The sequence below is a fragment of the Neoarius graeffei genome, chromosome 4, assembly GCF_027579695.1.
Source record: "Neoarius graeffei isolate fNeoGra1 chromosome 4, fNeoGra1.pri, whole genome shotgun sequence".
Lineage (NCBI taxonomy): Eukaryota > Metazoa > Chordata > Actinopteri > Siluriformes > Ariidae > Neoarius > Neoarius graeffei.
In genome coordinates this window covers 16989724-17005163 of record NC_083572.1, presented here as the reverse complement: position 1 = coordinate 17005163, position 15440 = coordinate 16989724, and the positions used below count along the sequence as shown (strand labels likewise).

The 15440-nt window shown below is 42.4% G+C and overlaps 1 protein-coding gene across 4 annotated transcripts in view; it reads right to left on the bottom strand.

The window, feature by feature from the left end:
- The window catches only part of LOC132884897 (E3 ubiquitin-protein ligase SMURF2-like), a 210884-nt gene that overhangs the window by 62080 nt on the left and 133364 nt on the right, over positions 1–15440 (bottom strand). For all 4 annotated transcript variants that reach the window (XR_009654501.1, XM_060918944.1, XM_060918942.1 and 1 more), the window contains 4 exons: positions 13839–13923; positions 13637–13720; positions 9441–9643; positions 580–664 (listed from right to left, as the gene is read on the bottom strand). Coding sequence is in view for 3 of the 4 variants with exons in the window: in XM_060918944.1 (XP_060774927.1) it covers positions 580–664; positions 9441–9643; positions 13637–13720; positions 13839–13923 (457 nt within the window). In the remaining variant the exon portion in view is untranslated. The remainder of the gene's footprint in view (positions 1–579; positions 665–9440; positions 9644–13636; positions 13721–13838; positions 13924–15440) is intronic.

Sequence of the window (15440 nt, the reverse complement as noted above, 5' to 3'; positions counted from 1 at the left end):
CCCTGCTGGGACCCTTTGCTCGATTACCAACAGTAGGTCGATTTGGACGTGCATGTAAACGCAGTCACTGAGAAAATGGCAAATCCGTACCTCAGAAAATCAAAAGCACTCACTGATTGCGACCAATCACAATGCAGGGCAACAAACACACACACAGAGCACGACCTGAACTGCAGACTATCGTTCTAAGTCAACGTGTACTCCATTATATAAAGTAATAGCTGGTGTCACGGTTTCTCACATATTATTTAGTACGCTTTTGAGTTATGATGACATAAAATTAATTCTGTGCGTTTTAGTTTCAAATCTAAATGACGAGTCATTTTGCTGTAAAGTGGTAAATCGATCACTTTTTTCGTTCCTCATACACAAAACACTTTGTGCTTGCTCTCCCAGTTAGTCAGTTCTCACCGAGTATACAGCAGGCAGTGTAAAAGCCTCTTAACTATTCAAATATTAAATTCATACCTGCCATGCCCTACGAGGAAACCTCGGGTGTAACGGCAAGCGAGCACTTTGGGTTGGACGCACGCTGAAGTGTTGTGAATATGTGATCACGCATTATGACTGGAGCGTTACCTGGGCACACGCGGGTCATGCCATGTGCTCACCCCGGTCTGTGTGTGGAGGAAGTAGACCTGGCCTTGTTGTGTGGTTCTCTGCTCTGCAAAGGGAGAAAAGGAGAAACACACTGCTTAAGGTGCATACTTTGTTGAGTGGTGTAATGTGATTTTGGAATGAAGCGCACATTCTTCCATATCAACAGGGAAATACAGATGTCCTGTATAAACTAGCTAATGCCGAAGGATAAGTTTAGCTGTTAAGTGCTCATCTTGCAACTCAGACCTTTAGACACACACAGTCTGAAACATTTAGTTCATAAACACAACAAAGACATGCCTACTTTCACAATAAGGGGCACTTTGACTGACATGGCAGATGGCCAACCACAGACTCGAAGGCAAAAACTTGTGTCTCCAAGTGCTTCACGTAAAACGCGAGTAATTTTTAAAGTCGGCGTTCCGTGAACTTTTTTTTTTTAAATCCAGTGAACATATTTTGCTTCAAAAAGCTTAGCATTCTAAAAAGTGTGCGCACATGCACGTGAGTACGGAAAGCCAAATCAGATCATCTTTGTATTGTTTTCCATCACATAATAATAAGCTTATGGATAATTTGTACATTTTCTTTATTATATTATTTGAAAAGCTTCCAACAGTTTAGTTTGTCACTATTTACAACTTAAGGTACAATAATATATAATATATTAAGTGAGCTAAATATACTTATATAGAGACAAGAAAAAAAAAATCAGGGTTATTTACAACCCCGATTCCAAAAAAGTTGGGACAAAGTACAAATTGTAAATAAAAACGGAATGCAATAATTTACAAATCTCAAAAACTGATATTGTATTCACAGTAGACCATAGACAACATATCAAATGTCGAAAGTGAGACATTTTGAAATTTCATGCCAAATATTGGCTCATTTGAAATTTCATGACAGCAACACATCTCAAAAAAGTTGGGACAGGGGCAATAAGAGGCTGGAAAAGTTAAAGGTACAAAAAAGGAACAGCTGGAGGACCAAATTGCAACTCAATAGGTCATTAACATGACTGGGTATAAAAAGAGCATCTTGGAGTGGCAGCAGCTCTCGGAAGTAAAGATGGGAAGAGGATCACCGATCCCCCTAATTCTGCACCGACAAATAGTGGCGCAATATCAGAAAGGAGTTCGACAGTGTAAAATTGCAAAGAGTTTGAACATATCATCATCTACAGTGCATAATATCATCAAAAGATTCAGAGAATCTGGAAGAATCTCTGTGCGTAAGGGTCAAGGCCGGAAAACCATACCAGGTGCCCGTGATCTTCGGGCCCTTAGACGGCACTGCATCACATACAGGCATGCTTCTGTATTGGAAATCACAAAATGGGCTCAGGAATATTTCCAGAGAACATTATCTGTGAACACAATTCACCGTGCCATCCGCCGTTGCCAGCTAAAACTCTATAGTTCAAAGAAGAAGCCATATCTAAACACGATCCAGAAGCGCAGACGTCTTCTCTGGGCCAAGGCTCATTTAAAATGGACTGTGGCAAAGTGGAAAACTGTTCTGTGGTCAGACGAATCAAAATTTGAAGTTCTTTATGGAAATCAGGGATGCCGTGTCATTCGGACTAAAGAGGAGAAGGACGACCCGAGTTGTTATCAGCGCTCAGTTCAGAAGCCTGCATCTCTGATGGTATGGGGCTGCATTAGTGCGTGTGGCATGGGCAGCTTACACATCTGGAAAGACCCCATCAATGCTGAAAGGTATATCCAGGTTCTAGAGCAACATATGCTCCCATCCAGACGACGTCTCTTTCAGGGAAGACCTTGCATTTTCCAACATGACAATGCCAAACCACATACTGCATCAATTACAGCATCATGGCTGCGTAGAAGAAGGGTCCGGGTACTGAACTGGCCAGCCTGCAGTCCAGATCTTTCACCCATAGAAAACATTTGGCGCATCATAAAACGGAAGATACGACAAAAAAGACCTAAGACAGTTGAGCAACTAGAATCCTACATTAGACAAGAATGGGTTAACATTCCTATCCCTAAACTTGAGCAACTTGTCTCCTCAGTCCCCAGACGTTTACAGACTGTTGTAAAGAGAAAAGGGGATGTCTCACAGTGGGAAACATGGCCTTGTCCCAACTTTGAGATGTGTTGTTGTCATGAAATTTAAAATCACCTAATTTTTCTCTTTAAATGATACATTTTCTCAGTTTAAACATTTGATGCGTCATCTATGTTCTATTCTGAATAAAATATGGAATTTTGAAACTTCCACATCATTGCATTCCGTTTTTATTTACAATTTGTACTTTGTCCCAACTTTTTTGGAATTGGGGTTGTATGATAAAAGCGTGACGGGAGGAGGATACAGGACTTGCGTCCCAATTGACAACCTTCCCCTATTGTAATAACATTGATAAATACAGGAAAAAACTTCTTAGAACTATTTTACGTTATGTTAAAATCAATATGAAATAGCAAGAGTAGTGAAATGGTCTAAAAGTTATAACATTAAATATTTTATCAAAGAATACTGGACTTATTCATTATATAATGAGTAACTTAGGTGGCTGATATCTGGTGATAGTATTCAGAAATTAGTTTTTTGAATTTCGCCAAGGACATTAGACTTTTTAAAACCGTTTTGCGTTAAAAAATCTGAAATAGGTCTAAAAGTTATAACATTAAATATCTTATCAAAAATACTCGACTAATTCATTATATACCGTAATGAGTCACTGAGGTGGCTGATAAGATGATGATCTCTGGTGAGCGTGGTCAGAAATTAGTTTTTTGAATTTCGCCAAGGACATTGGCATGGTTTTCAGCTCAGTTGGTAGGCTGTTCCATAGTTCTAGGCAGATACGGTATGAAGCCCTATAGTAAGTCTGCTTATGGCGTGCTGTAAGTTGGACGAGGTTGTTCTTGTCAAAGTTACGCGTCTTGTAGATTGACGTGACTGGAAGAAGATTAGCCTGGGAAATCCCATGCTGCTTTGCACAATCGTTCCGATCTGAAAAGACAGCATGGAAACTATGGTCTAAAGGCTCGCCTGAGTTAGGGAGCCAATCAGAGAGTGGGGAGGGGTGGAAAGACGGTGACGCGTACTACTCGACAAACGGAAGCTTGTAGTTTATTTGGGACTGTTTACGGATCACATTTAACATGGCGGCGAGCGATACGAACCAAACTTTCGATCAAGCTTTAGACACTGTTCTGAATAGTTTAGAGCGAAAGTTTGTTTTAAAAAAAGAACAGCGTTTGGCGTTTCGGTCTTTCTTCGCTCTAACTACGTCGCCGGGTACAACTGCCATGATTGGCCATGGGCTACGTATACGCCAAATGATAGACATTCGCAACGTCCAATAAACGGCCGTTGACAATCGTAAACCACACCTCCCCTACGAGAAATTCAATAGGCGGATTCCAGACCATATTTCACTTGTGATATGGTCTGGTGTTAACCAGACTAGAAGAAGATACTGTTTAAGTTCAGTTTCTGTAGACCCATTCCTTATCTTGTACAGCATGACCAGGTCAGTCATCTCTCTTCGGTGTTCCAGTGGCTGCCAGTTCCCCCCAGAACATTCTACAGATCTACAAAACATTAGCAAACATCTTGAAGTGCTAAAACATTTCACACCTCACGTGTACCTTGCAACAGCATGGAGATGGACTAGTTTTTTTTTTTTTTTTAAGCTCGGCTCACGCTGAAGAACCTGTGCTCTGAACTTACACACATGGAAGCAATAAAGGAACCGTCTGAGACGCTGCTGCCTTATAAGGGTACAGACGTCTGTCAGTACTCTATACGAACAAGACACCATTTCCCTGGCATGGACATGCATGAAACAGAGATTTGCTTGTGTCGGAGAGCTGTATACGGTGGAAGGCCTGATGTATGAAATGAACACAGGCAGTGCATTGTTACTAGCAGACATGTAAATCCTTTGTATGAAGCTTGTCAAAAGAGAACAGCTGCAGTTTGTTCGATTGGAGTTTAATCACCAGTGATGTAAGAAAAAGGTACAGAATGTCAATGGAAGAAGAAAATATACGAGGGTACTTCAAAAAGGTCTCGGCCTCACCCCGAAAACATCACAGATTGTTCTTGCGTTGTTTTTCTACATACAGTGTCTTGCAAAAGTATTCATTCTCCTTAGTGTTCGTCCTGTTTTGTTGCATTACAAGCTGGAATTAAAATAGATTTTTGGAGGGTTCGCACCATTTGATTTACACAACATGCCTACCACTTTAAAAGGTGCAAATTATTGTCCGTCACGGTAAAAACAATCAAGATGAACAAACGGAAACCTGGAGTGTGTGTAGGTATTCACCCCCTTTCGTATGAAACCCCTAAATAAGAGCTGATCCAACCAATTCACTTCATAAGTCACATAATTAGTCGATTAAGATCCACCTGTGTGCAATCAAAAGGTCACATGATGTCTGTATAAATTAACCTGTTCTGGAAGGACCCGGACTCTGCTACACTACTCAGTCCCCCCAGGATTTCGCGGGCCTTTTTTGTGATTGTTGCGGGCTAAAATGTCTGATGTTGCGGGGGGTTTTCCAAAAAATTGCGATGAAAGTTGCGGCGTTTTTTAGGTTTTTGTTGCGAATACATTGCGGGAGGAAGTGAAAGTTGCGAGAAATTGTTGCGATTTTCTCTTTTTGTGATTAAAATCGAGTGATATGTTAAATATTAACCCTTTGGTGACTGACCCCTTGAAAATGGTTCCTCCAGGAACGATGACGTTTCAGTTGTCAAGACAACGGAAAAACTAAAATACAAGAGCATTTTGTTTTGTGCACAAGAGCATTGTGACGCATCTTTCTGTTTTTGTATTTTAGTTTTTCCGTTGTCTTGACAACTGAAACGTCATCGTTCCTGGAGGAACCATTTTCAAGGGGTCAGTCACCAAAGGGTTTTAAGTTATTACTGAAAAACTATTGATTTAAAAAAAAAAAAAAAAAAGACACTGAGAAATGGTCCTCTAAACAACTTTACCAATATAAAAGATTACCAGGACTACAAAAATGCAGAAAAATAGGCTTTACTTATCCAAATGCACCTGTTGGTTCAAAAGTTAAAGTGCATAGAACCTCACAGCACAACAGGAAGTTACCTTCAAATATAATATAAATGCCTCAGCTTTCATGTAAGAAAAAAAACTAATACTAGTACTGTGTGCAGGCAGTCTCTCCTGAAGACTAAATTAAACAATAATTATAAACTAATAAAATAAATGGCTCAGGATTCATAGAAGAAAAAAAAATTTGAACAGAATCTCACAGTATGATGCTGAAGCTGCCTAAACAATGGAAAATAAAATACCATTTTGGCAAAAATGTTGGCATCCATTAATTTCTTGTATTAAGTAAAAAAAAAAAATAATGTAAAGAGCACACAGTCCTTCACTGTAAACATAACACCCTTTCAGTAACTGAATTTAAGCCTACAGAAACACTGACTCGCACATCATGCAATGTTGCCAGATACTGCTGATGTTTTCCAGCCCAAAATATGTTCAAAACCCGCCAAAATGCACTTAAAACTGCCCAATCTGGCAACACTGCGCACATGCTGCTTCTCTTGTACGTATACACGGAAGTAAGGCGGAAGGTAGTTTGTCGACGTCACCTCAAGACGACGCCAACGATTGGTCAAATTTGCGGGAAAGTTGCGGTGATTGGATATAATTGCAACACCGCCCTGAATTCGCGGGGATTGGTTGAATTTGCGTTGAAGTTGCAAATCGCAACATCGCGAAATCCTGGAGGGTCTGACTACTAAGCAAGCAACAAGAAAACCAAGGAGCCTCCAAACAGGTCAGAGACAAAGTTGTGGAGAAGTATAGATCAGGGTTGGGTTATATATTTTAAAAAAAATCCCCAACATTGTATATCCTATGGAACACCATTACATCCGTTATAGCAAAACAGAAAGAATATGCCACCACGACAAACCTGACAAGAGAAGGCCACCCACCAAAACTCAGATGCAACAAAATATACTAAAGATAATATTCAAGGAGCTGCAAAGATCCACAGCAGAGATGGGAGTATCTGTCCGTAGGACCACTTTAAGCTGTACACTCCACAGAGTGGGGCTTTATGGAAGAGTGGCCAGGAAAAAAAAAAAAAGTCATTGCTTAAAGAAAACACGTTTGGAGTTTGCCCAATAGCATGTGGAAGAAGATTCTCTGGTCAAATGAGAGTAAAATTTTATCTTTTTGGCCATCATGGGAAATGTCATGTGTGGCACAAACCCAACACCCTGAGAACACCATTCCTACAGTGAAGCGTGGTGGTGGCAGCATCATGCTGTGGGGATGTTTTTCATCTGCAGGGACAAGAAAGCTGATCAGGACTGAAGGAAAGATGGATGGCACTAAATACAGGGCAATTCTGGAGAAAAACCTGTGAGTTGGTTTGAGACTGGGACGAAGGTTCACATCCCAGTAGGAAAATGACCCTAAACATACTGCTAAAGCTACACTGGAGTGGCTTCAAGGGAAACATTTAAATGTCGTGGAATGGCCTAGTCAAAGCCCAGACCTCAGTCCAATTGAGAATATGTGCCATAACTTGAAGATTGCTGTACACCAACGCAACCCATCTAACGTGAAGGAGTTGGAGCAGTTTTGCTTTGAGGAATGGGCACAAATCCTAGTGGTAACCTAATAGAGACACCCCAAGAGACTTGCAGCTGTAATTGCAGGAAAAGGTGGCTCTACAAAGTATTGACTTGGGGAGGTGAATACCCACGCCCACTCTAGATTTCTGTTTATTTTAATTATTGTTCGTGTCACAATAAACAATTTGCACCTTTAAAAGTGGTAGGCATGTTGTGGAAATCAAATGGTACGAACCCTCCAAAAATCTATTTTAATTCCAGCTTGTAATGCGACAAAACAGGACAAACACCAAGGGGGATGAATACTTTTGCAAGACACTGTAGTCTTCAATGCACTTGGTCCACTGATGTTCAAGTTTCACTATCCCTTCGCAGGTGGTGGTCACATCTTGAGCCTTCAGATACTCCTCAACAGCACGTATGACTTCATCACTGAAAATGGCGACCACATAAGTGGGATTTCAGTTTCGGAAACGGATAGAAGTCAGACGGTGCCAGGTCGAGTGAGTAAGGTGCATGGGGCAACAGTTCAAAGCCACATTCGGTTGCTTCTGCCACTGCCACCTGTGCTGCGTGGACGGGCACACTGTCCTGGAACAAGAGCACGCCAGCTCGAAGCTTTCCTCTCCTATTTTCTTTGATTGCTTCTTTCAGTTGAGTTTTTGTAGACAGTGATATAAGGCTTTATAGTATACAGTTATGCTCCAAAATGGGAGTTACGCCCCTTGTTTCCAGGTGAGGCTGAGAACTTTTTTTGAAGTACCCTCGTATATTAAACAAACCACTAAAATCCGAGTTGGGGGTTAAACTCCATTTGGGGATTAAACATTAAAGGAACAGTCCACCGTACTTCCATAATGAAATATGCTCTTGTCTGAATTGAGACGAGCTGCTCCGTACCTCTCCGAGCTTTGCGCGACCTCCCAGTCAGTCAGACGCGCTGTCACTCCTGTTAGCAATGTAGCTAGGCTCAGTATGGCCAATGGTATTTTTGGGGCTGTAGTTAGATGCGACCAAACTCTTCCGCGTTTTTCCTGTTTACATAGGTTTATATGACCAGTGATATGAAACAAGTTCAGTTACACAAATTGAAACGTAGCGATTTTCTATGCTATGGAAAGTCCGCACTATAATGACAGGCGTACTAACACCTTCTGCGCGCTTCGGCAGCGCTTTGATATCTGAGCTCCGTATCAATGCGCTGCTGAAGCGCGCAGAAGGTGTTAGTACGCCTGTCATTATAGTGCGGACTTTCCATAGCATAGAAAATCGCTACGTTTCAATTTGTGTAACTGAACTTGTTTCATATCACTGGTCATATAAACCTATGTAAACAGGAAAAACGCGGAAGAGTTTGGTCGCATCTAACTACAGCCCCAAAAAATACCATTGGCCATGCTGAGCCTAGCTACATTGCTAACAGGAGTGACAGCGCGTCTGACTGCGTCTGACTGACTGGGAGGTCGCGCAAAGCTCGGACAGGTACGGAGCAGCTCGTCTCAATTCAGACAAGAGCATATTTCATTATGGAAGTACGGTGGACTGTTCCTTTAAATCCTAATGTTTCACTGAAAACATGCTGGTCACGGTTAACTTTTTTCTGATTACAATATTTAAATTCATAATGTTTTTACATTTCATGATAAATTTGGGGCTGGCACGGTGGTGTAGTGGTTAGCGCTGTCGCCTCACAGCAAGAAGGTCCGGGTTCGAGCCCTGTGGCCGGCGAGGGCCTTTCTGTGTGGAGTTTGCATGTTCTCCCCGTGTCCGTGTGGGTTTCCTCCGGGTGCTCCGGTTTCCCCCACAGTCCAAAGACATGCAGGTTAGGTTAACTGGTGACTCTAAATTGACCGTAGGTGTGAATGGTTGCCTGTGTCTATGTGTCAGCCCTGTAATGACCTGGTGACTTGTCCAGGGTGTACCCCGCCTTTCGCCCGTAGTCAGCTGGGATAGGCTCCAGCTTGCCTGCGACCCTGTAGAACAGGATAAAGCGGCTAGAGATAATGAGATGGGAGATGAGATGATAAATTTTTGATGTGGATTCACAAAAAAAAAAACCCAGAAAATTCGAAATGCCTCAAATGCAACACGTGCCAACCATCGTCTCCTGAATAACCCAGCTTGCACGGCCTGTATTTGCATATTAAAACATGATTGGCTCTTTTGTGTTATGATGCAATAACAACCTTCCTTCCAATAACAGTATTAACCCAATGAGATTTACGCACCGTATCCCTCAGGTAGATCAGCAGGTGTGTGCAAGTGTGTTCTGCTCATGTAGTTTCTGTGTCTCTGGGAGCGGACACGTCTCTCTCCAGCTCTGGAGTTGGTTTGTGTGACGCTGGAGGCTCCATTAGAACTCAGGATGGGAGTGTTCTCATCCAACAGGCAGCTGAGGGGCCGACCGGCACTCGCGTACTCCGAGGCGGGCCTGCAGAAGGGGAAAACATGAACAGGGACCGTTTGTGAGCAAAAAGTACTCTAACCTCCATTCCTTTCCACGTATCCGTCCCCGGTATGTGATCTGTGCTTAACAAAATCTGACTTTTTCCTAATATGATTTAAGACCGTCTTCTGGTGTTACTTTTGAGCTAAATTACGTCTGTTTAAAATATTTTAATTGAAAGAAAATCTTTAATACACTTTTCATGCTCCATCCAGAAAACAGCTGCAATTTGTCTCTCCTTCATTTTGCCCAACATGCATGTGAATGTCTCAAGCCCCGCCCTCAGACTATGATGCTTGGCCAAGGACCGGGAACCTTTTGTACAGACACTCTGGGTCCAAGGCAGCACAAAACTGGGATGAAAAGCCTGCAATTGTTAATAGTCAACATAGATGCATGTTCTCATCGAAATCAGTGCTTTTAAAAACCCCAAAAAGTCCTTTAGAACATAATATACAGCTTGTTAATGGAAATATAGCTGCCAATTTCCACCATTTCACAACGGCATTTAAACCCAGCATCAACAAGCACAGCTGTCATGAATTCCCCTTCTCTGCTTGCGATTGTTCTTTGCTCTATTGCTCCATTTGTGCTTTTGTTTCCGTCCTCGTCCTGTCTCTGTGCCTGCCACGACATTGGTTCATGACTCTAAGGTGTTCACCTGTTCCGTGTCTGACCTTGATTATTCTGGTTATTCCTAACCTGCGGTTTCTGTTCCATGTTATCAAGTATTAACGTGCGTTTCTACATAATAAAGAAATCCCCGTCTTCTTGATTCTGTATTGTAAATCTCCAAGCCTCGTCTTCTACTTCCTGACTCGTTCATGTACTGCCTTCTGATCTTAGACTACCCTAATATAATGTTACCTCTTTTGCATGAGGGGAAAAAAAATATATGTTTGTGTGTTTCAGTCTAGCATCTCTACTTATGCATTCTTCCAGCATTCCCAGACTGACCACAACCACAGCATCAATTAGCACCCAGTGATCTGACTGTATTCAGCAGTCGTGATCTGTAGCTGAGGGTCATGTGGAGTGAACACACATTCCTGCGCAAAATGCCACCGGTCACTGTCGGCTTATAAAACACAGTCAGTCATTGATACGGAAAGTGCTGCTGAATAATCTAATCTGATAAGTACAACTAATTTACATTAAATGGATAAGGTATGACGTGTCATTCTTTAATTACAACCAAAATTGTAAATCACTGGAAAATCGTGATACAAAAAGAATAAACCACTTTGTTAATCCTGTTATAGGAACATAAATCAATAACAGGGTGGTGTAATGTCTGATACCATCCCAATAGAAAATACTCCAATTTCTGATTTTCTTCTTATATTGGGTGACTTTTAAAGTGCATATTCTGGACCAATTTCGTTTTTTTTTTTTTAAATATGAAAGTACAGTGGGGCAAAAAAGTATTTAGTCAGCCACCAATTGTGCAAGTTCTCCCACTTAAAAAGATGAGAGGCGCCTGTAATTTTCATCATAGGTACACTTCAACTATGAGACACAGAATGGGGGGAAAGAATCCAGGAAATCACATTGTAGGATTTTTCATGAATTAATTGGTAAATTCCTCGGTAAAATAAGTATTTGGTCACCTACAAACAAGCAAGATTTCTGGCTCTCACAGACCTGTAACTTCTTCTTTAAGAGGCTCCTCTGTCCTCCACTCGTTACCTGTATTAATGGCACCTGTTTGAACTCATTATCAGTATAAAAGACACCTGTCCACAACCTCAAACAGTCACACTCCAAACTCCACTATGGCCAAGACCAAAGAGCTGTCAAAGGACACCAGAAACAAAATTGTAGACCTGCACCAGGCTGGGAAGACTGAATCTGCAATAGGTAAGCAGCTTGGTGTGAAGAAATCAACTGTGGGAGCAATTATTAGAAAATGGAAGACATACAAGACCACTGATAATCTCCCTCGATCTGGGGCTCCACGCAAGATCTCACCCCGTGGGGTCAAAATGATCACAAGAACGGTGAGCAAAAATCCCAGAACCACACGGGGGGACCTAGTGAATGACCTGCAGAGAGCTGGGACCAAAGCAACAAAGGCTACCATCAGTAACACACTACGCCGCCAGGGACTCAAATCCTGCAGTGCCAGACGTGTCCTCCTGCTTAAGCCGGTACGTGTCCAGGCCTGTCTGAAGTTTGCTAGAGAGCATTTGGATGATCCAGAAGAGGATTGGGAGAATGCCATATGGTCAGATGAAACCAAAATAGAACTTTTTGGTAAAAACTCAACTTGTCGTGTTTGGAGGAGAAAGAACGCTGAGTTGCATCCAAAGAACACCATACCTACTGTGAAGCATGGGGGTGGAAACATCATGCTTTGGGGCTGTTTTTCTGCAAAGGGACCAGGACGACTGATCCGTGTAAAGGAAAGAATGAATGGGGCCATGTATCATGAGATTTTGTGTGAAAACCTCCTTCCATCAGCAAGGGCATTGAAGATGAAACACGGCTGGGTCTTTCAGCATGACAATGATCCCAAACACACCACCCGGGCAACGAAGGAGTGGCTTCGTAAGAAGCATTTCAAGGTCCTGGAGTGGCCTAGCCAGTCTCCAGATCTCAACCCCATAGAAAATCTTTGGAGGGAGTTGAAAGTCCGTGTTGCCCAGCAACAGCCCCAAAACATCACTGCTCTAGAGGAGATCTGCATGGAGGAATGGGCCAAAATACCAGCAACAGTGTGTGAAAACCTTGTGAAGACTTACAGAAAACGTCTGACCTCTGTCATTGCCAACAAAGGGTATATAACAAAGTATTGAGATGAACTTTTTGTTATTGACCAAATACTTACTTTCCACCATAATTTGCAAATAAATTATTTAAAAAATCAGACAATGTGATTTTCTGGATTTTTTTTTCTCATTTTGTCTCTCATAGTTGAGGTATACCTACCATATGATGAAAATTACAGGCCTCTCTCATCTTTTTAAGTGGGAGAACTTGCACAATTGGTGACTGACTAAATGCTTTTTTGCCCCACTGTATGTCCCTTTACACACTCATCCAGAAGGGTAATTTTGCACAAGGCCATCTGTCTACAGCAGAAAAAAATAAAATAACAAAACGCGTCTGGAAAAATCCCAAGGGAGTCTGGAGCCAGATTCGTGACGTCACCTGCGGAAGCGCCAGCAGGCTGCGCGAGCTTGCACGGTTTCACTGCACAGCCTGTGTAGACCAAGCGCTCCCATTTCTCTCTCATTGTCCGGTCTTTTGGAAAACGATGAGCACTAATCCCATCAAGATTGGTGTTGCTACACCCTCCTACGATACATCTGTTAACCATTTTAATAATTACGCGATAACGTTGAAGAAATTTGCTGAAAACCACCAGGTCGTTTTCTCATAAACAAACCAGCGCTGACATAGGATTCAGAGGGAGGCGTCCCGCACGCGACGTCACGAAAATCAGCGTTTGCCGGGAAATCCAAATGCCAAGTTTTTTCAGAGGTGGACCAATTCGCCTCAAATGGGTTGATTTCAACTGAATTTTTCTGGTATTGCGCAAGGTAAAAAAAATTGCAGAGAATGCAGAATGTTCCAGATATTTGACCAAAGTTTAATATAAAATAGGAGAATTACATTGATCTTGCTCCTGAATTTACCCGTGATACGCACTTTAATGTAGATTGATTTGTAACTTTTTTCTTTTTTTTTTTAACATAACGTAGTTCAAAACATATCAGTGCTAAGTCGATGGTTTGGGAGTGTGAGAAAAGAGTCTTGCAACAAAAAACTGTTGATGTAGTGTGAACTCTTTGGTTTTGCTGTCTTGTTGGCATAGCAACAGTGGAGGAAATCACCTATATTTTGTGTGTGTGTGGTCAGATGATGAGAGACGAGCTCATCTTTGTGTGAAAAGTCAGACAAAGCTGGAGACTGTGTGTGTGTCTGTGTGCACGAGGTGAGAAAGTGGAGACAGAAGACACATGTTCTCCTCACCTGGTTGGTCTTTCCCACTGCGTCGTCCGTGTGATGTGATTGAGATACTGAATCCTGCCTGTTGCAGTTCTCCTCTCCTCCCAGCTACACACACACACACTTTTTTAGGCAGCATCAACTAATTTCATTGCACAAATCTGGTGTCATCAGTCATATGTGAGCTAAAGGTGTACATCAGTGTGTTTTGTTGAAGACGTATTACCCATCTGGTAAATCGTTGTCAAACAGACGGCTGCAGTCCACCAAGGGGCCTCCTGTTCCTATCCTGTCTGTGGACTGTAAGCTCACTACACACACACACACACACACACACACACACACACACACACACACACACACACACACAGTCACACAACACAATCCCTCTACTATGTTCTGAAAAAATTGCATGCAAGTACAAGTTTGTGTTCCACACAATCCCAGTTAAGGAGGTGTGGCCTCTTTGACCATCAGTCCCAATAAAGAAGGTGTGGCCTCTTTGACCATCAGTCCCAATAAAGAAGGTGTGGCCTCTTTGACCATCAGTCCCAATAAAGAAGGTGTGGCCTCTTTGACCATCAGTCCCAATAAAGAAGGTGTGGCCTCTTTGACCATCAGTCCCAATAAAGAAGGTGTGGCCTCTTTGACCATCAGTCCCAATAAAGAAGGTGTGGCCTCTTTGACCATCAGTCCCAATAAAGAAAGAGTGGTCTCTATCAGTCCCAATAAAGAAGGTATGGCCTCTTTAACCATCAGTCCCAGTAAAGAAAGTGTGGTCTCTATCAGTCCCAATAAAGAAGGTGTGGCCTCTTTGACCATCAGTCCCAATAAAGAAGGTGTGGCCTCTTTGACCATCAGTCCCAATAAAGAAGGTGTGGCCTCTTTGACCATCAGTCCCAATAAAGAAGGTGTGGCCTCTTTGACCATCAGTCCCAATAAAGAAGGTGTGGCCTCTTTGACCATCAGTCCCAATAAAGAAGGTGTGGCCTCTTTAACCATCAGTCCCAGTAAAGAAAGAAAGTGTGGTCTCTATCAGTCCCAATAAAGAAGGTGTGGCCTCTTTGACCATCAGTCCCAATAAAGAAGGTGTGGCCTCTTTGACCATCAGTCCCAGTAAAGAAAGAAAGTGTGGTCTCTATCAGTCCCAATAAAGAAGGTGTGGCCTCTTTGACCATCAGTCCCAATAAAGAAGGTGTGGCCTCTTTAACCATCAGTCCCAGTAAAGAAAGAAAGTGTGGTCTCTATCAGTCCCAATAAAGAAGGTGTGGCCTCTTTGACCATTAGTCCCAATAAAGAAGGTGTGGCCTCTGACCATCAGTCCCAATAAAGAAGGTGTGGCCTCTTTAACCATCAGTCCCAGTAAAGAAAGAAAGTGTGGTCTCTATCAGTCCCAATAAAGGTGTGGCCTCTTTGACCATCAGTCCCAATAAAGAAGGTGTGGCCTCTGACCATCAGTCCCAATAAAGAAGGTGTGGCCTCTTTAACCATCAGTCCCAGTAAAGAAAGAAAGTGTGGTCTCTATCAGTCCCAATAAAGAAGGTGTGGCCTCTTTGACCAATCTTAATAAAGAAGGTGTGGCCTCTGACCATCAGTCCCAATAAAGAAGGTGTGGCCACACTGCAGGTCAGTCACGATAAAGGCAGCATGGCCTCTTTGTATATCACTACTAATAAAAGAGGTGTGGCCTCGGTCAGTCAGTCCCAGTCAAGGAAGTGTAGCCTCCATGTCCTGCATAAGGAGGTGTGGCCTCTGTTCCTCTCAAGTCAGAGGTTTCCTACAAGTCGAAACTAAAACAGGATTTTATTTATATTTGATGTACTGAGGT